This window comes from Crocodylus siamensis, chromosome 8 (genome assembly GCF_052110815.1).
Source record: "Crocodylus siamensis isolate JL-2025a chromosome 8, ASM5211081v1, whole genome shotgun sequence".
NCBI classification, from domain to species: Eukaryota; Metazoa; Chordata; order Crocodylia; family Crocodylidae; genus Crocodylus; species Crocodylus siamensis.
This window is the reverse complement of record NC_143402.1, coordinates 17079437-17098695: the sequence shown is the minus strand read 5'-3', so window position 1 is coordinate 17098695 and position 19259 is coordinate 17079437. Positions and strand designations below refer to the sequence as shown.

General features: G+C 40.5%; 1 protein-coding gene across 2 annotated transcripts in view; it reads left to right on the top strand.

Annotated features, from left to right (window-relative positions):
* AMOT (angiomotin) overlaps positions 1-16801 on the top strand; it is a 77947-nt gene extending 61146 nt beyond the window's left edge. For both annotated transcript variants that reach the window (XM_090060081.1, XM_090060080.1), the window contains exons 8-13: positions 2712-2861; positions 5521-5711; positions 8408-8530; positions 9188-9420; positions 10305-10529; positions 11622-16801. In XM_090060081.1, the coding sequence (XP_089916207.1) occupies positions 2712-2861; positions 5521-5711; positions 8408-8530; positions 9188-9420; positions 10305-10529; positions 11622-11722 (1023 nt within the window). In that variant the 3' untranslated portion in view covers positions 11723-16801. The remainder of the gene's footprint in view (positions 1-2711; positions 2862-5520; positions 5712-8407; positions 8531-9187; positions 9421-10304; positions 10530-11621) is intronic.
* Positions 16802-19259: the final 2458 nt, after the last annotated feature.

Genomic DNA, 19259 nt, shown 5'->3' with positions numbered 1-19259 from the left:
GTCTTGGCTGGACGGCGCCTGTTGATGTCTCTTCATTTCGGCACCCGGGACAGTCGCACAGCTCACCCCCCTTGCTATGGCACTGGTCTGGAGCTCACCTGGTGTCTTAGACAAGATGGACTTGGAAAGCAAAAGTCTTGAGGAGCATGTGATGAGATTTTGTTGAGGGAACTGTGGGAGGGGGAAAAAAAAAAATCAAGGAAACCTGTCCTTGCAGTAGGGGCTTCTCTGCACATGGTGTTCTGACTCCTCCAGGGCCTCTGCCCTGCCTTCACAGTTGAAGCCGAACTAACAGCCATTGTGTTCATATATTTTTTCTTTTGGCATTCATGCGTGTAGCTGTGCAGGAGGACTACTCTGTGCTACAACCGTTACTATACTCAAGCGCTTTAGACAGAATTAGGCCACAAGTATGTTTTAACATGGTGTTGTGACATTTGTATGGATTGAAGCACACTAAAATTTACTGTAGACCACTGTAAAAGGCCAACATGTTGGGACATGGTTTCTTAATGTATATAAAACATGGCTGCTCTGAGAAAAAGCCAAACCATATCACAGCATGACCCTTGAAGGCCTACACAGTCAGCCAAATCATTTGTCTTGTTATGATCTCTGATTTGTGCTTTTCACGAGTGGTAGAAGCCAACACTTCTTGGAGCAAATGCTTCCACTCTTGCAATATTGACGTATATTTCTAATGGTCACTGTGAATCTACAACTTTGCTCATGCTCTTCAAAATTTCCACTTAACTCTTGAGGTGGCTGGCCCATAACAGTGGACACCTTCAAACCAGTTGCTCCATCTTGTCATTGCCAGTGAAAGGGGTATTGCAGGCACTATCCTGTTTTCCTGGAGGCATTGACAAAACTGGGCCTTGTGACAGTAAAGGCTCATTTTACTACAAGCCTATTATGTAAAACTGCTTTTCACCACATATTACGGGCTGTATTGAGCAAATGCATCGTGCCAGCCATGTGCTCGGAAGCAGCAGCGATCATTCCCAATGTTTTGCTCGTGTATACAAATATTGTCATTTCTCTGTTACCACTGTCTGACTCGGTGTTTTGAAGTTTGCAGTCTCTAAGTGCACATGCTCTGTTAGAATGGACTTCGCTTACAGACACCTCTCCCATAGCCCCAAAAGTGTTTGTAAAGAAAATGACATTGCTAAAATATTTAGAGCAGGGTAGCCTGCAGACTTTCTGGTCTTGTCAGCAGTATTACAGAGCCCAAGACAGTCTTTCAGCAGTTCTTTCAGGTCATTTACAGGACTTCAGAAACGCTTTGGTAAGTAGATTTTCCTCAGTTGATCCAAACAAGGTATGACACAAATGTTTTTGAAAGAGCTTTCCAAATAGCTTTGCCTAGTGGGGTTGTCTTTGATGTGAAGTGGAGCATTAGCAGTACAAAAAGCCTCTCCAGGTTTCTAAACTTCTCTTCTTAAGAAGTCTGTTCTGTCCTCACAGAAAATAGCTCATTTTTGTACTTGGCTTTTCTACTGGCGATTCAGCTCCTTCCGGCTCCTATTTCTGCAAAGCACTGTCATGGATTGGTTTGGTTTGAAATCCATGGGAATATTATATGTAACCTAAATCATCACTTTGCTGCTTCTGTCAAATGCGCTGTTGGATATATTCCATGTCTTTGCTTAACATTTTTATTTGCCACTTCTCTTGCATACAGTATGGCCATTTTGTATCTTTTCAATACAGTGGCAATTACTCATGTACTTGCTCTTCTACAGATCTCATTGGCTGAGCTGCCTTGTTACATGTGCGTACTTGTTGCAGACTTGAATGGTAGAACAGCACCCTTTACTAAGTGAGACACCCAATGATTTCATCTGACTTGCACATGCCAGGGCATGCTTTAAAAAAAAAAAAAATCTATAAAGAATCAACCAAATTAGGTGTAATACTCTCCCCACTTCCCTTTGGATGATTTAGTAGAGTTTATTCAGATTCATGCTCTCTTGGATCACCGTGACTGCCATATTGCAAAACATAGCTTTACCAATGAGTCTACCAGCGTGGTAGTTTTCAGTGTGTATTATCGATCAAGTTTTCAGTTTGCTAGCTTGATTCTTGGTGGAGAATGCAAGAGTTAAGCAGAGAATGGAAATTTCTCGGTCTCGCTAGCCCAGCAGACCGTGTGCAGAACCTCACACAGCAGCTACTAGGGGAGGAGTACTTGGATGAAGCATGGAGAGAGCACAAGGCCTTAACATCTTTATAATGTCATTTGCTCCTATCGTTATAGAACAGGACTGGAAGGAATTCTTGGTTCCATTCCTGCTGAAGCTCATCAGAAAACTGCAAATTTGAATTTTTTTCACCAACTTCAATTCTTGGCTCTTAATATGACATTAGGCCTAGTTACTTAACTTTCTCCATGCCTCAGCACCTTTCCTACCTCTGAAGGAGATTGTGAAGATACGTTCAGTAGTGATGGTGAATGGTCAACTATTATAATAGTGGGGTAGGGAAGACATGTAGGACCTGGCTAGAGCCTAAGTAGGACTGACAAGGAGAGAAAGAGGAAGAGTGGAGAGCAGGTGTGGAAAGTTTTGCACTAGCTCAAAGCCTTGATTGGAATTTCAGTTTCCAGCAGAGCATTACTTGTGACACTTTTGATGTGTGCAATAGAAAAAGTCACTTATTTTCAGCACATAACTTATGATCCATTCTTTTCCTTTCCTTTGCTTCAGCTGAAAAAGAAGCAAGTTTATGTGGAGAAGGTGGAGAAGATGCAGCAGGCTTTGGTGCAGCTGCAGGCAGCTTGTGAGAAACGGGAGCAGCTGGAACACCGGCTCCGAACTCGCCTGGAGAGAGAGCTGGAATCTCTCCGGATGCAGCAGGTAACTCGGATCTATCTGCACTGGGCACTTTCTAATAAGAAATGTGTTTCTTGCGTGCTTTTCCCATCAAATCATGCACAGAACATGCAGCAGTGCCATTATCTTGCTGGGTTTGTATTGTTTTCACTCAGTTAAATATACTCTATCCAAAACCTTTCCATTCTATTCAGATATTTTTTAAATGATAGAATACGAGCAGATTCATCACATGGGACAGAACAGGCCTATCCACAACGTCCAGAAAGTGTTCTGTCCCTTTCTGTGTTCCTGCATCTTAATTTGCTGCAATTTAAGACACCCAGGATTTGGTAGATGGTCACATCTGTTTAGATACTCTCAAGCACTGATCTGAAGAGAGAGAGCTTTTTGAAATGCTTGTAGCTTGTACAATACCATAAATGCCCATGATAGAAACTTGTATCAACTTGGAATGTGTTCCAAGTATTGGAACTAGTACTCCCCCCCTCTTCCAATGTATAGAAGAAAAGGCAGGCTCTCTTGTGGCGGTATGAATTGGATTTTTAGTCATGTGTTGACATATGTTAGCATGTGTTGACTAATTGCATTGAAAGTTCTGGGGTAAATAGTTCCAAGTAAATAGTTCCTCAGCTGTGACACACCACTAGAAAAAAAATGCTTAAACCCCCCCAGAACAAAATGTTTGTGCTGTATACACTAGACTTTATAACTACATTAGCGAACTAGTTAAAAACATAAAATGTAGTCATGCTGTAAGCATGCTAAAAGAACAAATTAAGCACGCTAAAAGAACAAATTATTGCAGCATACTAACTTGTATTTTACAGTTAACTTTTTTTGGTGGTTTCATATGACAGTTAAAAATGCAATGGACTGAAACATGCTGCCAAATACACAGTCAATTAAAACGATAAGCTACTTCCATGCTTTACTTGTATTCATGTAGCATGCAAGTGTTGTGCCTGCTTTAATAAGAGAGTGAATAAAGTTAAAATTAAATAAAGTATATGAAAAATGAAATAAAGTTATTGTTCAAGAAAATGGTCTTGAAAGACAATAGAATGTATTAAAAAAATCTACATCGGGTTTAAAATAAACTTTGTTTAAAAATTCCTCCCAATACAGAAGAAGCATTTACTTGACACAATTTGTTAATGAGTTGTGCCCAGCCTTTAAGAGGTTAAAAGCTCTGACAACTTAGTTTTTGGCTTTAAACCAGAGAATGTCTCTTAAAACAGAAAGCGTGAAATATATTGCTTTACTTGATAATGTCAATCCTGAGCCAAACATAGATTCATTTTGCTTCATTCCTTGTAAATGACCACCTCCTAACTAGCTCCTTGGGGAACAAGGTCCTGCCAATCTTTGAGCAGATCTCCACATAACAGTTCGTATATTGTCCTTTGAATTTGTTGCAAAGCAAATCAGAGAGACAACTTTTTTGTATTTTCTGCTATTCCTCTGGTAGGTTTTAGGATAGTGGTTCTCAACCTTGTTAGATTCCAGGCAACCCTTGTTAGACTCAAGGCACCCATTAGAAAATGCCTGCCCTTAACTTTCACTTGTTTTTTTGACTGCAGAAGAATAATAGAGCAGATCTTCTGTTGCAGAGAATTTAGGAAGACCATGACAGATCAGAATGTTTTTTGACATTGTGGTTTCCCATTTGAAATCTCTGGGTTTATCTTGTAAATCATGTATAGATATTTGCACACCCAACAGACCTAATGTTGTGCAGCAACCTGTGAAGCCATTTTTCTAATACTGTGGATCAGTTCTGCTATACATCCATTAAAGGGCAGGGTCTGGTACATTATTTACTTATATTTTCTTCTCTTTTATAGCCTATTTGCCCCTGAGACAGTACTGCTAATCGCCATTTTTTTAAATTACCAACCAAGCTTCCTTTATCTCAGCAATTCTGTTCCTCCATATAGGGACCAAATAATATCACATGCTGCATCTTATGACTGGAGCTCTTATGGGAATTCAGCTCAATAACAGCAAAAGCATTTGTTTAACCTGCTTTGCCCTCATCCATGTTCCATGATCAAACATGTGACAAGAGTTTGACAGCAGGGCATGGCTGTTAAACTTCTGTGGCTCTGTTATCAACATGCATACTCTGGTGCAACTCCTTTGAAAATGAATGGCATTGCATTAGTGTGAATGTGGAGCATTGTTAGAATTAGCCCATCCAAGTTGCAGGATAGAACACTCCAGAGTAAATGTGTGTGGTTGGATGTGGTTATAAGCATTATACAATATTTTCATTTCAGACATTAGCTTTTTGGGGTTGATCCATTTCAGAAGAGTGTTGAGAAACATTCCCCAATATATGCTGTCAATTAAGCTCTTTTTGCCAGTAGCAGAGTTTGGTTTTGGATGGTGCTAAGTCTGTGTTCATAAAACAGAAGTCTCTCTTACTGGGGTAGATCAGCATGTTTTCAGTGACTTTAGTAGTACTAAGCCAACTTGCACCAGCTAGTTGATAGATTTAAGGCCATTATCCTTATCATAAGCTAGTCTGTAAAATTTTAGTCAGTGTGCAAGGCAATGTGGTTCCTGCATAAAGCTAATTAGTAACCTGGAGCCATGGTTCCTCATTCTTCCTTGGAAAACACCTCTTCCACAAATCTATCCTAATGCATTATTTTTCTTTTGAAAAAAAAAAAATCAGCGTCAAGGCACATCTCAGACAGCCAACGTCTCAGAGTATAATGCAGCAGCACTTATGGAACTCCTGCGTGAAAAAGAGGAACGAATTCTTGCTTTGGAAGCCGACATGACTAAATGGGAACAGAAATACCTTGAGGAAAGCGTGATGAGACAGTTTGCTTTGGATGCAGCAGCAACTGTGGCTGCTCAGAGGTAAATGAGACTATTCATAGCAAAGGTTTATTTTTTCCCTCTTCAGTGAAGTGTCATGTCATATTTCCAGCTCATAGGTGTTGCCAGAAGTCTCTCTTTCCTGTGAAACCTCCCTTTGCTGTCCAAACATTATCCCTTCTGCTGGAGACCCTGCCTAGTTACAAACATTTAAAACCTTTTTCCAAGGGAATTTTCCTCCCAAAATGAAAGTGGTATTTCTCATGCTAAAATTCTTTTGAGCAGTTCCTAGAAGCTTGTTGACTTCAAATTTAAAAAAAAAAAGATGTTTTGAGCAGTAAAAGTTTTACAGGAATCTGTCCGTGCTGCAGTCATGTGAAATGGGGTAAGCCTGGTGATTCACATCGTTCACCCTGAATGGCATAGTTGTTCTCTAGACTGTTTTTGCAAAATATTACTTTGTGGTATTGTCCACAATATGGCTGCTGACCAGAGATGTATCCTGAAAAATTCCACTCCAAGCAGTCTGCTGTGCATGGATGGCATTTGCAGGGACGAGAGGAGAAGGGTGTCTGAAATTTGGTATTCAGCTTAGATTCAAGATTACTGCCCAGAAATACTTATTATAACTTGCTGTAAATAGGCGTCAGTGTTTGTAGCAAACTAGTAAAAAAGTGCTTCTGACAGAATGCAAGGCTTCAGCATTAGCTAGTATTTGCCTAGGATTTTATTACTACCAGTTCCAGACAGAACATTTTTGTTTAGTTCCTGCGGTTTGTTTCATAAACCAGATTCAAATGTAGATGCTGCTGTGGCTTTGGCACTTTGATTATGCAATCAGAGTACAAATCAGCAGGGAGAGTTACAGGGTCTGCTCTGTTAGCATGTCAAGAGCTATCTTATCTTAGTCCAGAAGCAGCCTCTTGTGCAGTGTTTCCCACCTCCCCAGAAATTCTCAAAAAGGCCTCTCGCTTGCATTTCCCCAGGGGCTGTTATATTTGCAGCACACGCTGATAAGATCCTGGTCTAATGCTTGTCATATACACAGACAGAGGTCAGGTTAAACCTGTTCAGGTTTTAAGAGAATAAACAACAGAAATGTTTACAGGGTTGGGAAAGATCCCATCTTTTGGACTCTGCTTTCTTGCCGCCTTTTAGCTGCCATTTTTTTAAAGGATAGGACAGCTCTATTACCACCTAATCATCCAGAAGTTAATTGAAAAAGTTTAGACAAGTCACCCTCCCTCCAAGTGTCCCTTCCTTCACAGGACACTATCCATTTTGGTCAGAACCTCACCCGTAGTCCACTGAAATTTGCTGTTCCCTGAACTTGACAGTAGAAAATAACTAACATTCAAAACAATCATGGAGCAGAGGTTTCAGAAAGACTTGTTGACAGTAAAATAATGAATCTCACCCATGCTAAGTTCTCCAGGTGAATAGTCTTTTTGTACCCCTCACATGGGAACTTTGCTATGTACTACGGCCTCATTTTGGGCATTGGCTGGGTGCGCTATGTTGTCCAGTCAGTTCTTAGCACTGCCGGATGTGGAAAACCAAAATTAGTACATTACCATTTGTAGCCAAAGGTACCTTGAGTCTCCTTCAGCCCTTTTCATTCTCATTACTTAGTGTACATTCACGGCTGTTGTTGCTTCCAAGGACCTAACTAGATGCCCTACTACAATGTGCCCTCCCACAACGCAGGCCCACCACAGTAGAAGTTAAAAGCCTTTCTTGGACTCTTCTGCTCGTTAGTAGCTGCTTTCTGGTACCTGTTATGGCAGGGGTGGGCAAAATGCAGCCTGCAGGCCGGATATGGCCCACCAAGCCATTCTGTCCGGCCTGTGGGGCCCCTAAAAATTAAGATAAATAACATTAATTTATTAATCTGCCATGGGCTACCTGTCATGTGGCCCTCAATGGCTCGCCAAAACTCAGTAAGCAGCCCTCCGCCCAGAATAATTGCCTGCCCCTGTGTTATGGCCTGGCATCTTACAGAACAAGTGGAATTGTATTGGTAGTAGATTGAAAGACAAATCAGTGTTAAAATGCAGAGTGCTATGTAATAATCAGCATAAACTTTATCCTTTTCTGACACATTTGGGCTGAGATGCTCAAACCACTTGTGGTTTCCAGTTTCTGCAATTCTGAAAGTCTGTCAAGAATGTTTGGTGTGGGTTTGAGAAATGCAAGACAAAACAAACCAGAAATGGCAGGATAATTTCCCTAGATACTAAAATACATATGAAGTTTAATTATATACTGGCATGACATTTTTGGGACGTGTTCAGAAGAATATGCTGTGTGCTATGTAGGAGAAGTGGTGGAAGAGGACTGCTTATGCTCCATCATCCAACCAATACGTTGGAGAAACAGCATTTAAGGCGAGACCTATAGATCTGAGTGCAGGCGAATTCAGTATTTTCCAGTTTAAAAGGGGACAAGCACTTGTGGTGCCATTTTTTCATACCCCTTCTTCACCTTGTCTACAAGGAATTTTGCTCAGGTTTAAATAAATCACTTTAAAATCACACCTTTAATTGTGAGCTGCATGGAGATAAAACCATTGTTTTTAGTCACTTTAAAGCATCTTCTGAGCCGTTGTTTCTTCATAGCTAGCAGTTGGATTTTTTTGTGGTCAGAAATGAGGACACTGAACCAGGCATTATTCACAGAACATATTTATCCCCAGTAAAGGATTGTAGTTGCTCAGAGTTCTCTATATCCCTTCTCAGGGACACAACTGTGATCAGCCACTCGCCTAATGCTAGCTATGACACTTCCCTGGAAGCTCGCATTCAGAAGGAAGAGGAGGAGATCCTGCTGGCTAACAGGAGGTGTCTTGACATGGAGGGCAGGTAAAATGCAGTTCATTCTTTACAATTGGATGGATTCTTTACAATTGCAAGTTTATGTTAACTGTTGAGCTAGATGACTGAGAGTCATGACATTGGTTGTTGGCACGATCATTAATAGCGATGAAGCATGCCAGGACATTGGGTTGTGCTTTCTTGCTTGAGCAAGGCAATGCATTGTCTTCAGTATTGAAAAAGGTTGGATTTCTGAGCAAAAGTATCCTCTCAGATACTTGTGGATAGGGGGTTGTTTTTTATTTTTCTCCCTGCTCTTCCCTTTCCTCTTCACCACATTCATATGGGCACATTTGTTTAATACTGAGCTTACATCTTTTTGCTTCTGGGAATCTTTATCCTTGTATTTGGTATGGTGTAGATTCCCTGAGGTGACTGTCTTCGTCACCCTTCTCATTCCTGACCATAAGTTTCAGATCTAAAAGCTGCAGCCTCTTCAGCAACTGCTTACAGTAGCCCAAGGTAAGGTAAGCAGCTAGTTCCATGAAACTCCCCCCTGTGTAGAAAGGCTTATGCACACAATCTGCCCCTGGGCTGTAGTTGGGACAGCAGGTATTGGTGTTCAGGTTTGTTAGCTCAGTTGGATTCTCCTACAGTGGATTTGAGGCATGGATCTGATGATACCATTTTTTGTTCTTCTCCCAGGATAAAAACACTCCATGCTCAAATCATTGAAAAGGATGCCATGATTAAAGTCCTTCAGCAACGTTCTCGGAAAGAGACCAGTAAAACAGACCAGCTCTCCTCGATGAGACCAGCCAAGTCCCTCATGTCAATTTCCAATGCTGGGTCAGGTCTACTGTCCCACTCTTCAACGCTGAGCAGCACTCCCATATTGGAAGAGAAAAGAGAAGATAAAAGCTGGAAAGGCAGCTTAGGTAACTTTATAAGCAGCAGCAAGAGTTATGTTAGAGTTCTGTCTAAACCACTGCGTAAGCCAGTCACTTGGGAGGGTGCTCACAGTGAAAGGAGAACATACGATCAGCCCTATGATAGGCTTCAATTATATATGATGCTGCTTTGCAGCCTGTTGACTCCTGTGCACTAAGCAAAAATGTATTGGATGGAGCAAACTGAGAACAAGCATCTTTTATGGGTAGAGTTCCCCACATGGGAGCGGCAATGCTTGGTTCTAGTCCAGGCTCTGCTACTAAAACCCTGTTGGACTGCCTTGAAGGGCTCAGAGCTGAGATTTGGGGAAAGTGGGTTGCAGTAGTGTAACTAGGGATGGGCGAGTAGGGCAAGAATAGCAGCTACTGCCACAGCCCTAGCTATCACTGCTGCCCAGGGTGCAAAAGCTGCCTGTTACACCTCAGGTAGGTTGTAAAGAGGCCAAGTTATATGTAACTTTCTGTTGGCTTTGGGCCTGCTCCTCCTGCCAGTGACTTTAGCACAGACTCTGGGCCCAGTCCCACCTCCAGGTTATAAAAATGGAAGGGGTTTTGTGATATCAGTGTAAGGATGAGTGAGAAGAATGAGGAAAGGAAGTGGGAAGGGGGTAGGGAAAGGAAAGCAGTCTGTCTGGTGGCTAGAGAAAAGGCAAGTGAGAAATAAGTGTATTCCAGTATTGTCACCATCCTGTTACTGGGTCTGGAACGTGGGGCTAGGGCTGTCCTTTGTGAAGCACTTTGAGACCCACACATGAAAATGCTATGGAAGTGCAGAACAGCACTACTGCAGGAGCCTGTACTACAGCCCTTTGAGCCTTGATGCTGTTTATCCAGAAGCACTTTTTAATCTGCTTGGCTGTCTTTCCCTGAAGGTGTTCTGCTGGGAACAGAATACCGCTCGGAGTCCATTCCTTCAACCCCCTCGCCTGTCCTCCCCTCCACCCCACTGCTGTCTGCGCACTCGAAAACAGGCAGCCGAGACTGCAGCACTCAGACAGACAGGGGGAGTGACCAAAACAAAGCTGCTTCTTCCGCCATGGCCCCTCCTCAGGGGCGACTCCCTAGCACCAGCCTGGCCTACAGTTCAGACAAAACAGGTAATGGGCCCCAATGGGTCTCCTTTAGAGCGCTCGTGTTATTTCATAGTGATTGCTGCTGCAATGCTAACCGCTGTGTAAAGGCTTCTGAGGTTGCCAGAACTGTAGGCTTTGCTGTTAGCATGGTGATGTGGGTTCAGTGGTTATCACAGTAAAGTTTGGAGGTTCCTCTGGGGCTAATCCCAGAAGGCAAGAAGTGGAGGGAGTGTGTGGGGCCATTCCTAGCCAGTGCAGGCACTTTCTGCCTTAAGTCTGGGCAGAAAGGGGTAAAAAATTGGCTTCAGAAAGAAGTCAGTGCAGGGCAGATGGTCAGATTCAGTGATGAGACAGATGATGTAAAAGTGGCACATTGGGTGTAAATAGTTCAAAATGGGTATTGGAGCAATCAGTGTAACCTGCACCAATTTGGCTTTTGAGCTGCTGTGCAAAAGCCAGCGTCAGTAGGTGGCTCCAGGTGGGTGGGGCAAGAAAAGCAATGGACAGGGTGAAGCTCTCCCCTTTACAGTGTCTCAGCATTCATTCCTGGAAACAAAATCAGCACTGATATAAGTGAGTCTAGCCTGCAGTGAGAGTTAGTGGGAAGCCATATTTACTTCTGAAATAATGCCAGGCTGCTCTCCCATTTCCATAGTCCAGTCCATTTCAAATTCAATGATGTGACTTTGTGTCTCATGTTTTGTGACCACTTTGTACCCCACATGGAATATATGGACTTTTTAAAATCAGATGAATTTGAGCTCTCTGTGTGCATTTCATTCCTGTAATTTTATTTAGTGCCCGTAAGAGAGACAGAGGGACAGATTATGATCTCTTTTAAATGGATGTAAATCCGTGACTGTACCAGATTTCATATGTAGTCCAAAGTAAAATCCAAAGTGAACTGTAACATTTATAAGTGAGATACTTGAAGAGAATGGAAGAACTAGAGGCAGCATTTGAATTAAATAAAGTGCCTTCTGACAAGGGGCACAGACCAACTTTCCAGAATGGGGAGGGAACCCTACTGCCTTAATTATGTCTTCACTATACTTGGTGCCTGCAGCTGGAGTTAGAGCTTGATTCTTTCTGTTTTGTTTCCTCCTCTTGATATAGATGGGCCAGTTTTCCACTCCAGCACTCTTGAAAGAAAAACCCCAATTCAAAGCCTGGGGCAGGACCTCACTGATGCCGAAATGGTGGAATACCTCATCTGAAAGGCAGACCTTGCATTGGCGCTGGGACACAATAGCAAGATTTTTTTTTAAAAAAAAAAAAAGACATTTTTTATTAAAAGGGGGAGGGGGGAAATCTTGTACCTGAGTAATAAAAGGACCACTCAGTTTTTTGCTCTTGTATATTATGTCTCAAAAGTGTGGACAGGTTAATTTATAATTTGTTCTAAATTATAAAATACTTGTTCTTTGAAAGTTCCTTCCATTCTTTTAAAAAATACTGGATCTAGTAATGTCCCTCCCCTTTTTAAAATACTGGATCTGGTAACTGGAGAAAAACCAAGGTCTTAAATGCACTAAATTTTATTTTTAATTTCAGTATTTTTTAAATCTTGTGGGGGTTTTTAAGTACTTATTTCACAGCAGTTGGTTAATTGTTTAGCTTGAATGCAACAAGATGGATGTAATGACTTGACAAGTGTGTTCGACACCAGATCACACAATGACATTGTAAAAACCAGAACTAGTTTGTGGTGCTTTGTTGTGTGTCACAACTTGAGAACGCAGGTATTTTTGAGTTGCTTAGGGAGATGTCTCTCTATTGCCCTCAGTGGTAAGAAGTCATCATGGCTATTCCATACTCCAGGGCTGGGAAGATTCAGTTTGTGCCCACACCAAAACATTTTTGTACTCTCTTAATCCCATTTTTAATAGCTCTAGTTTTTAAAATGTCAAATATGGCATTTAATCTATGTCAGAGGAGTCCCTGTATTATCAGGCGTGAATACTTCAGAGTAATTTATGCAGTGGATAATACAATGAATATTAGCAACTCGGTGTACTGCATTAAACCTCTATGGAAATCTTTTCTTACGGCAGACTTTCTTCTGTTCCATCTCCCTTTCCAGTTGGTCTGTCTCTCCTTCCATCAGGTAATAAATTCCCTTTCATCCAGGGAAACTGCAGTTAGGGTCTCACCCAAGGTTAAAGCTCCAGTATGTTATTGCCAAAAGTTTTTACATTTCAAATATTGCCTTCCCCCACCTAATGGGGAAAAAGCAAGAGTTTTTTGTATTCTCAAGTATTGTAAAATGTTGCACGTTTCCTGCTAGTCAGGAAACTAGTCAGTTTCACTTCCCAGTTGAAATTGCAAAAGTTCTTGGCACTAGGGTCGCAAGTGCTGCAGAGGTACAGTTAAACTTGGAAAACATTTTGGAGGGTTTTTTTCAATTTTATGGGCAGCCTTTTGTTCGTAGTTTGTATTGAAAGTTCTGGTTTTAAATGGCATCTTTTACCATCTAACAAGGCAGTTTAAAGCAACCTAGTTGATCCCAACGTTCCCTGCCTTATTTATAGTAGCCAGATTTTGCCATGGAATGAAATAGTTTCAGGTTAAAACACAGCCTAATACTGCCATATCCTGAGCACCCTTTGCACGGACAATACTTGGAATCTTTCAGAACTAGGCCCAAAGCACAAGGGGCATACAGGGGGTGCAGAATCATTCTCCATCAGTACTCTGTGTTGCCTCTAACTAATCTCCCTTCAAGAGAACCGAAGGAAATAGCCTTAACAGCTTAGTGGGAGCAGCATGCATTTTACTGGGGAGCTCATGTGGGTTCCAGTAGGTTAGCTGCTTGCTAAGGTTAAATCAGTGAGCAGTCTTAGACCCATAAGAGTTAGAAGTGGGTCTAGGCTCAATACCCCTATTGACTTATTTTCTTTTGAGCCTGAATACAGCCACTGTGCAGGACAACTCAGAGGTGTATTTTAAAAAGCTTGGTCTCATCTCTGCCCCATAGATCACAGGCTTTCTTCTGGTCATAGTAGGATTGATCCTTTGTTATTTTTTGAGACTATTTTCTATCCTCTTCCCAAGACCCTCACAGCCCATAATTGTCTATGTTGGGAATAGCATATATTTGTTTGCTTCACTTCATATCATTCTGTTGAGTAAGACCTAGTCTGGATAAACCTAAGCCATCTTTCTCCTTCCTTTGTAAATCACTGGAAACATGGCAGCTATGCCTTTCTGCTAGCCACCTTGTCCTTCCAGCTGTTTCAGGACTGGTTTTTATCACACAATTTATGGGTTTAAAAAGAATGAACAACAAATGAGACTGAGTGTGTATAGCTGTGAGAGAGAAATTCAAGGTGAGAAGTACAAGTATTTCCTTTGCTGTTTCAAAGTTAGGGAAAAAAGAATCAGACTATTATGTCTACCAGCAGCTGGAAAAGTGTTTGATAGCTTGTGGGAGTGCTGCTTCTTCCACCCTAACTCAACTGAGCTACACAGGAAGGAGCTGGATCATTTAGGCACATATCTGATTTTGGAAAACTGGATTTTCTAATCAGTGTGTTGATGGCTGAAGTGGAACAGTTAGTCATAGTATGTACATGTACATACATGTATGTACATCCTTTTTCAACTCATTGCTGGTAAACAAAATTCCATTTTATTTAAGATAATTAAAAAAAAAGATAAAGACTTAATAGCTTTTTGTGAACAAAATCTGTAAGATGTACAGTACAAACTACAAAAACCTCAGTATCAAAAGGTTGTATTGGCAGTTCTCTACAAAGACAAATGACACCCACAGTTTCACACTGCTTTGACCAATTCCTTGCTTTCATGCCTTATTTTCTAGGATTGACTTCATGAGTTAAGTTCTCTTCCTCTCACCCTATTCAGCCCTTAAGAGGAAGAAAACAGAAAAGCAGCCTAAAAAAAAAGTCTTGTACAAGTTGGGAATTTGAAAGCATTGTGGGGCTGATAAACTAGGAACCATCAGAAATAGGTGCTTCTCTTAGGACTTCATTAAACAGTCCTGCTGTGAATTTAAAATTGCTGCTTTCATTTGGGGGAATTGTGTAATATAGTTTTCAGTCTTTTTCTATAGACTTTTTTCTCTTTTGAAAACAAAAATCTACGTAAAGCCAAACTGCATGCCTAGCTCTTTTCTGTCTTTTGCTTCTAGGTATACGTTTAAAATGCAGCATAAATTGCAAGGACCTTCATTTTTCAAGCCAAACTTTTAGACTAAGAGTTGCCTTAAACTCGGGTAATTAGAAGCAGAATTGCAGCTTTTGTAAGGAGAGCCACATATTCCTCTCAGAGAGCAAAACAAGGATCAAGTTCAGTTTATTTTTTTTCCTCCTTTAAATGCTTATAGAATGGCCAATCCAGCAAATCCTTTCCATTGGGAAATCCATTGCAATTCAGTTGCTCAGAGACATACGATAAAGAGTCTTTCATCACTATTTTCTTTTTCTGATCTGATTCAGAGTCATCACTAGTGATTTTAAATAGCTCCCACCAGACACTTTTGTGTTGACCTAGATAGAACCATAGAAAAGTAGGGCTGGAAGGGAGCTCTAGTTCAGCCCTCTGCTCAAGGCAGGATCATCCCTGGCTTGACTTGGTAGGTTCTCTTGGGAGCTGCCTGGATGGGGAGGTTCGCAAGACAGGTCAAAAAAAAAAGTTACCAACAATAGTTCATGGTCTAGAAGCCCATGCAGATAACTCAAATTCTATATAAAAAGATGTGCATACAGCTGTGTTGTATGTGCCAAGGTAATGCTACCATAGTCTCTTAAGAAATCTGTACAGTGAATCCTTTCACCCAGGGAAATTGCAGTTAGGGTCTCACCCAAGGTAAAAGCTCCACCATGTTAATTGCCAAAAGTTTTACATTTCAAATATTGCCTTCCCCCACTTAATGGGGAAAAAGCAAAAGTTTTTTGTATTCTCAAGTATTGTAAAATGTTGCAAGTTTCATGCTAGTTTCTAGTCAGTTTCACTTCCCAGCTGAAATTGCAAAAACAGTAGCCACCAAAGAGGGTGGTTGTAATCCGCTTGTTACCAGGATGGCAGTGTAACACAGTGCAGCTAGCATGGAGGAACTTTTATGAGTCCTTTGAATTTGACAACCACCCCCCCCATGAATGCTGGCAAACTAGAGCACAGGATTCACTGTACTGCTACACCGTGTTGAATGTTTTTGCTCCAGATGGGGCGGGGGAGGGGAAGGTTCCCTTTTCATGTATTTGTATAGGAACTTTTTTAAAGAAGTTAGCATTTGTAATGTCTAGAAGATAAAAGACATAGGCAATGTAAGTGTACTGTATTTATGGAAAAAAATACACATCTTTTCATAAAGATCTTACTCTAGGGTGGTTTTAGTCTTTGATTTCTAATATTGTTTCTTAGGCTTGCAGAAGAAGCATTGAAACCCAGCTCTTTTTTTCCACTGTGTTACATTCAGTGTGAAACCAGAGGTGAGCTAAACACCTGTGGTAAATAGGAAACCTCCTCCTCCCTTCTAATTTAAAACAAAGCACACTTGAGTTTCAGTTCTGACATGTTTGAGTGAGTACATTTTCATTCCCCTCCTATTTCTGGCTGGGACCAGAAGCAGGGGTGTTGAAGTAACTTCAGAAACTATGCTTGGGAGACTTGCCTGGTGAAGTTCAGCTCAACACCCAAAAAAAGTTGTCTTGATGCTTGTCAAGACCTTTGGAGATTTGACTTGGCATAGAAGGCTGTTCTCACAGCTGCTGAAAGCAATGGCAAAATGCTCATTGACTCGAGTGGTGAGAGACAAAGCCCTTAAAAAGAGGTATCCTTCCTCTATGACTTCACTTCTGTAGTTCTCTCCCATTTGTAGGATAGTAACTATTAGGTGGAATAACATTTCATGATTATTTGGTTTCCCTGGAGTTATGACCAATAGGGAAGAGCCAGACAAAAAAGTGACCAATGTGCTGCTTATTTTGACTATCCAAAATATCAAACAAATGAATTGAAATCAAGTTTCTTATTTAAAAGCAACCAACCTTAAGGATAAAACTTAATTAGAGAATAGTCTTTTCTATATAAATCTATATTAAAACAAGCTAAATGTTTTTTTTTCATTTTTGTTTAAACTGTCAAGTTGATTTAATAAGTTATGAAATGAGCTGTTTTCTAATACAACTATTGAAATATCCCTAAAACATCTTTGAAGAATGTGGCAGCTTTAATCCTAGAAAAAGTGTAAATATGCGCTATGTGTCTTGTGAATGTCTGTCATCATGTCTGTAGGTAGCCATAAAGTATCTTGTGTGTTTTCTAAAAGTGAATCTTGTGTTTTGAATGGTTATTATCATCATCATGGGCTTGCTCCTTCCCCTCTTCCTTCCTTTCTTTTCTTTTTTTAAGTGTAAGGACTTATTTTAACCTACACAACCATATCAGATATGCATCTCACCACATGTTCACAGGAGTCTCTCTGCAGAATCTGATGGAATGTACATTAGGACGAAAAATGGAGGTGAAAAAATGTATCAGAGTTTTAAAAAATGGACACATTTTTCATGAAGTTGGGGGAAGAAAGTTGATTTTTTTTGTTGAGATTTTGAATAAACTTTTTCCTTGTCAACATTTTGACATCTGAACTTTCCCCAACTAATTCTGTACCTCCTCGGAGGACAAAAGGACTTCTTTTGCAAAGAAAAAATATCATTATTTTTTTTTTCCATTGAACATTTTTAAACATGTAACGTTTTGAATAGTGCTAATGATACAAAATGCTGCTACTGCCTTTGATTTTCTAATTTAAAACAAGAACAGCTATCTGATTTTTCGGAATAGGCTAAGCACCTTCTCTTTGGGAATTGGACTCTTGAGGTGCCTGAAGAAACCCACAAATCAAAAAATTGTTTTTTAGATTTATATCCCTCCATATCCAAGAGGCTTAGAGCATCTTAGGCCAAGATGTTGGAAAAGTTCATCTGAAATGAATGGCATGATTAGCACCACATGAACTTTAAGCATAGTTTGCTGATTTGTTTCTTTCCTTCTCTCCGTCCTGTCTTAGGAGTATTGATCACCTGGCACTGAGTGTCTAGAAGTCAATGTACTGGCCAGCAGTAGTTTCATACATAAAAGCCACATCAGCAAAAACTAGGGACCAAAGATTAAAGTTATAACAATCATCATCCTCACTTCAGAAATTGCAGTGGTGTTTTTAGTTAGTCTGTCTTCCCTGCTAATTCATTTGTCTTGATTGTTTAGCTGGATAATCCATAGATAGCTGCAAGGGCTGTGTAGTTTTTTTTTTTTTTTTTTTTTTTTAAATAGTGCAAACGTAACCTGTCCACAAATGGCCTTGCCAGCATATTTAAACAGTTTGCAAAACCTGGCTTATAGTACAGTGGGCCAGTCATTTGGATGTGCTCAAACATGTAGTAGCTTGAGCCAGCATCCATAAAGGATACTATGGAAAGATTTACAGTGCCTGGAATGGGTCTTTCGTCAGGACACTTGCACAGATGATTTTTGGTTTGTTTTTGCCCTTACACTGTTTTGTATTCACATAGCAAGTGTTTTAACAGACCTGCTTTGGCACACATGCACAATATGCTCCACAGCCATCACTATTCCAGTTTGACATCTCAAAGCCCAACCACCGTAGTACTTAGAACTGCTATGTAGGAAAAGTGTCTTTGGAGAAAGTGTCAAGGATGTATTTTTCCTCTCCCTGCTCAATCATTTTTGATGTGCTTAAAAAGAAACCAAATCTCATTTTATTTTTTATTGAGGTTTGCAATGCCTGTATTCTTAAATGAACATAAAAAGCCTCCAACACTTTGGGCCTATTGTTCCCTTGGCCCGTGTGTAACTTCCATTAACAGTAAAAAGGGTTTAATGATGTAGCACAGTGCACCCAGGGAGGGTAGAACATGCAAAGCCCTGATAATTCTTTGGCTAGTGTACATGACAGTATTCTTTAAGGGAAATCATTTCTTTCCGCTGACTTAAGAGCTATTTTTCCAAATGTGGCCTGGATTTAATTTTGAATATGGCAACTTTCCAAACATAATTATATTGTACTACTAGTTAGATTATTTAAAAGCAGACTTAAAGCAAATATAAGCAAACTGAAACCCCCCCCCTCCCAGCCTCCACCCCCACAATTGCATAATATTTTGAATCTTTTAAATGCCTCCTTTTATCACCTGTAGAATCCTAGCATCTTTTACATGAAAATATCCTGGAACACCTGTACAGATCATCTAGGAATATATTAAAAAGGATGACAACTAGAGACTATTTGCTTTTCAGCTTCCAGAGACCCTTAAAAAAAAGCAGCAATAATTACATACAAGTAAGTGTGTATTTGTGCATCAGTGAGATAATCTTCTTGTTTGTATTTTGGTGGAAAGCTGATAAGCAAAAGAATCCAGAGAGAAATAGTGAGTGTGTCACTCTTGTTGTAAGCAATCCTAACTGGGTGTAAGCAGAATGGCTCCTTTCTTCCCTTTCTCCAGTAACTTTTACAATGATTGGTTTTATAAGAGAAGAAATATTTTTGGACTCCACTGCTTTTCTGTGCCTGTCCTCAAGAACTGGAAAATCACACACTGTCTGCGGTATGTTTTCAGTTGTATCTTTATTTAAAAGTATTTCTTTTAGATATTTCCTCTTCCTTTCTCTCGTGCATTTGCAAGAGTGCAACAAGGATATTGGACCGGAATTTAGCTAAGCAGGAAATGTTATTTGAAGGCAAAACAACCATGTAAGGGCAGGGATATTGCT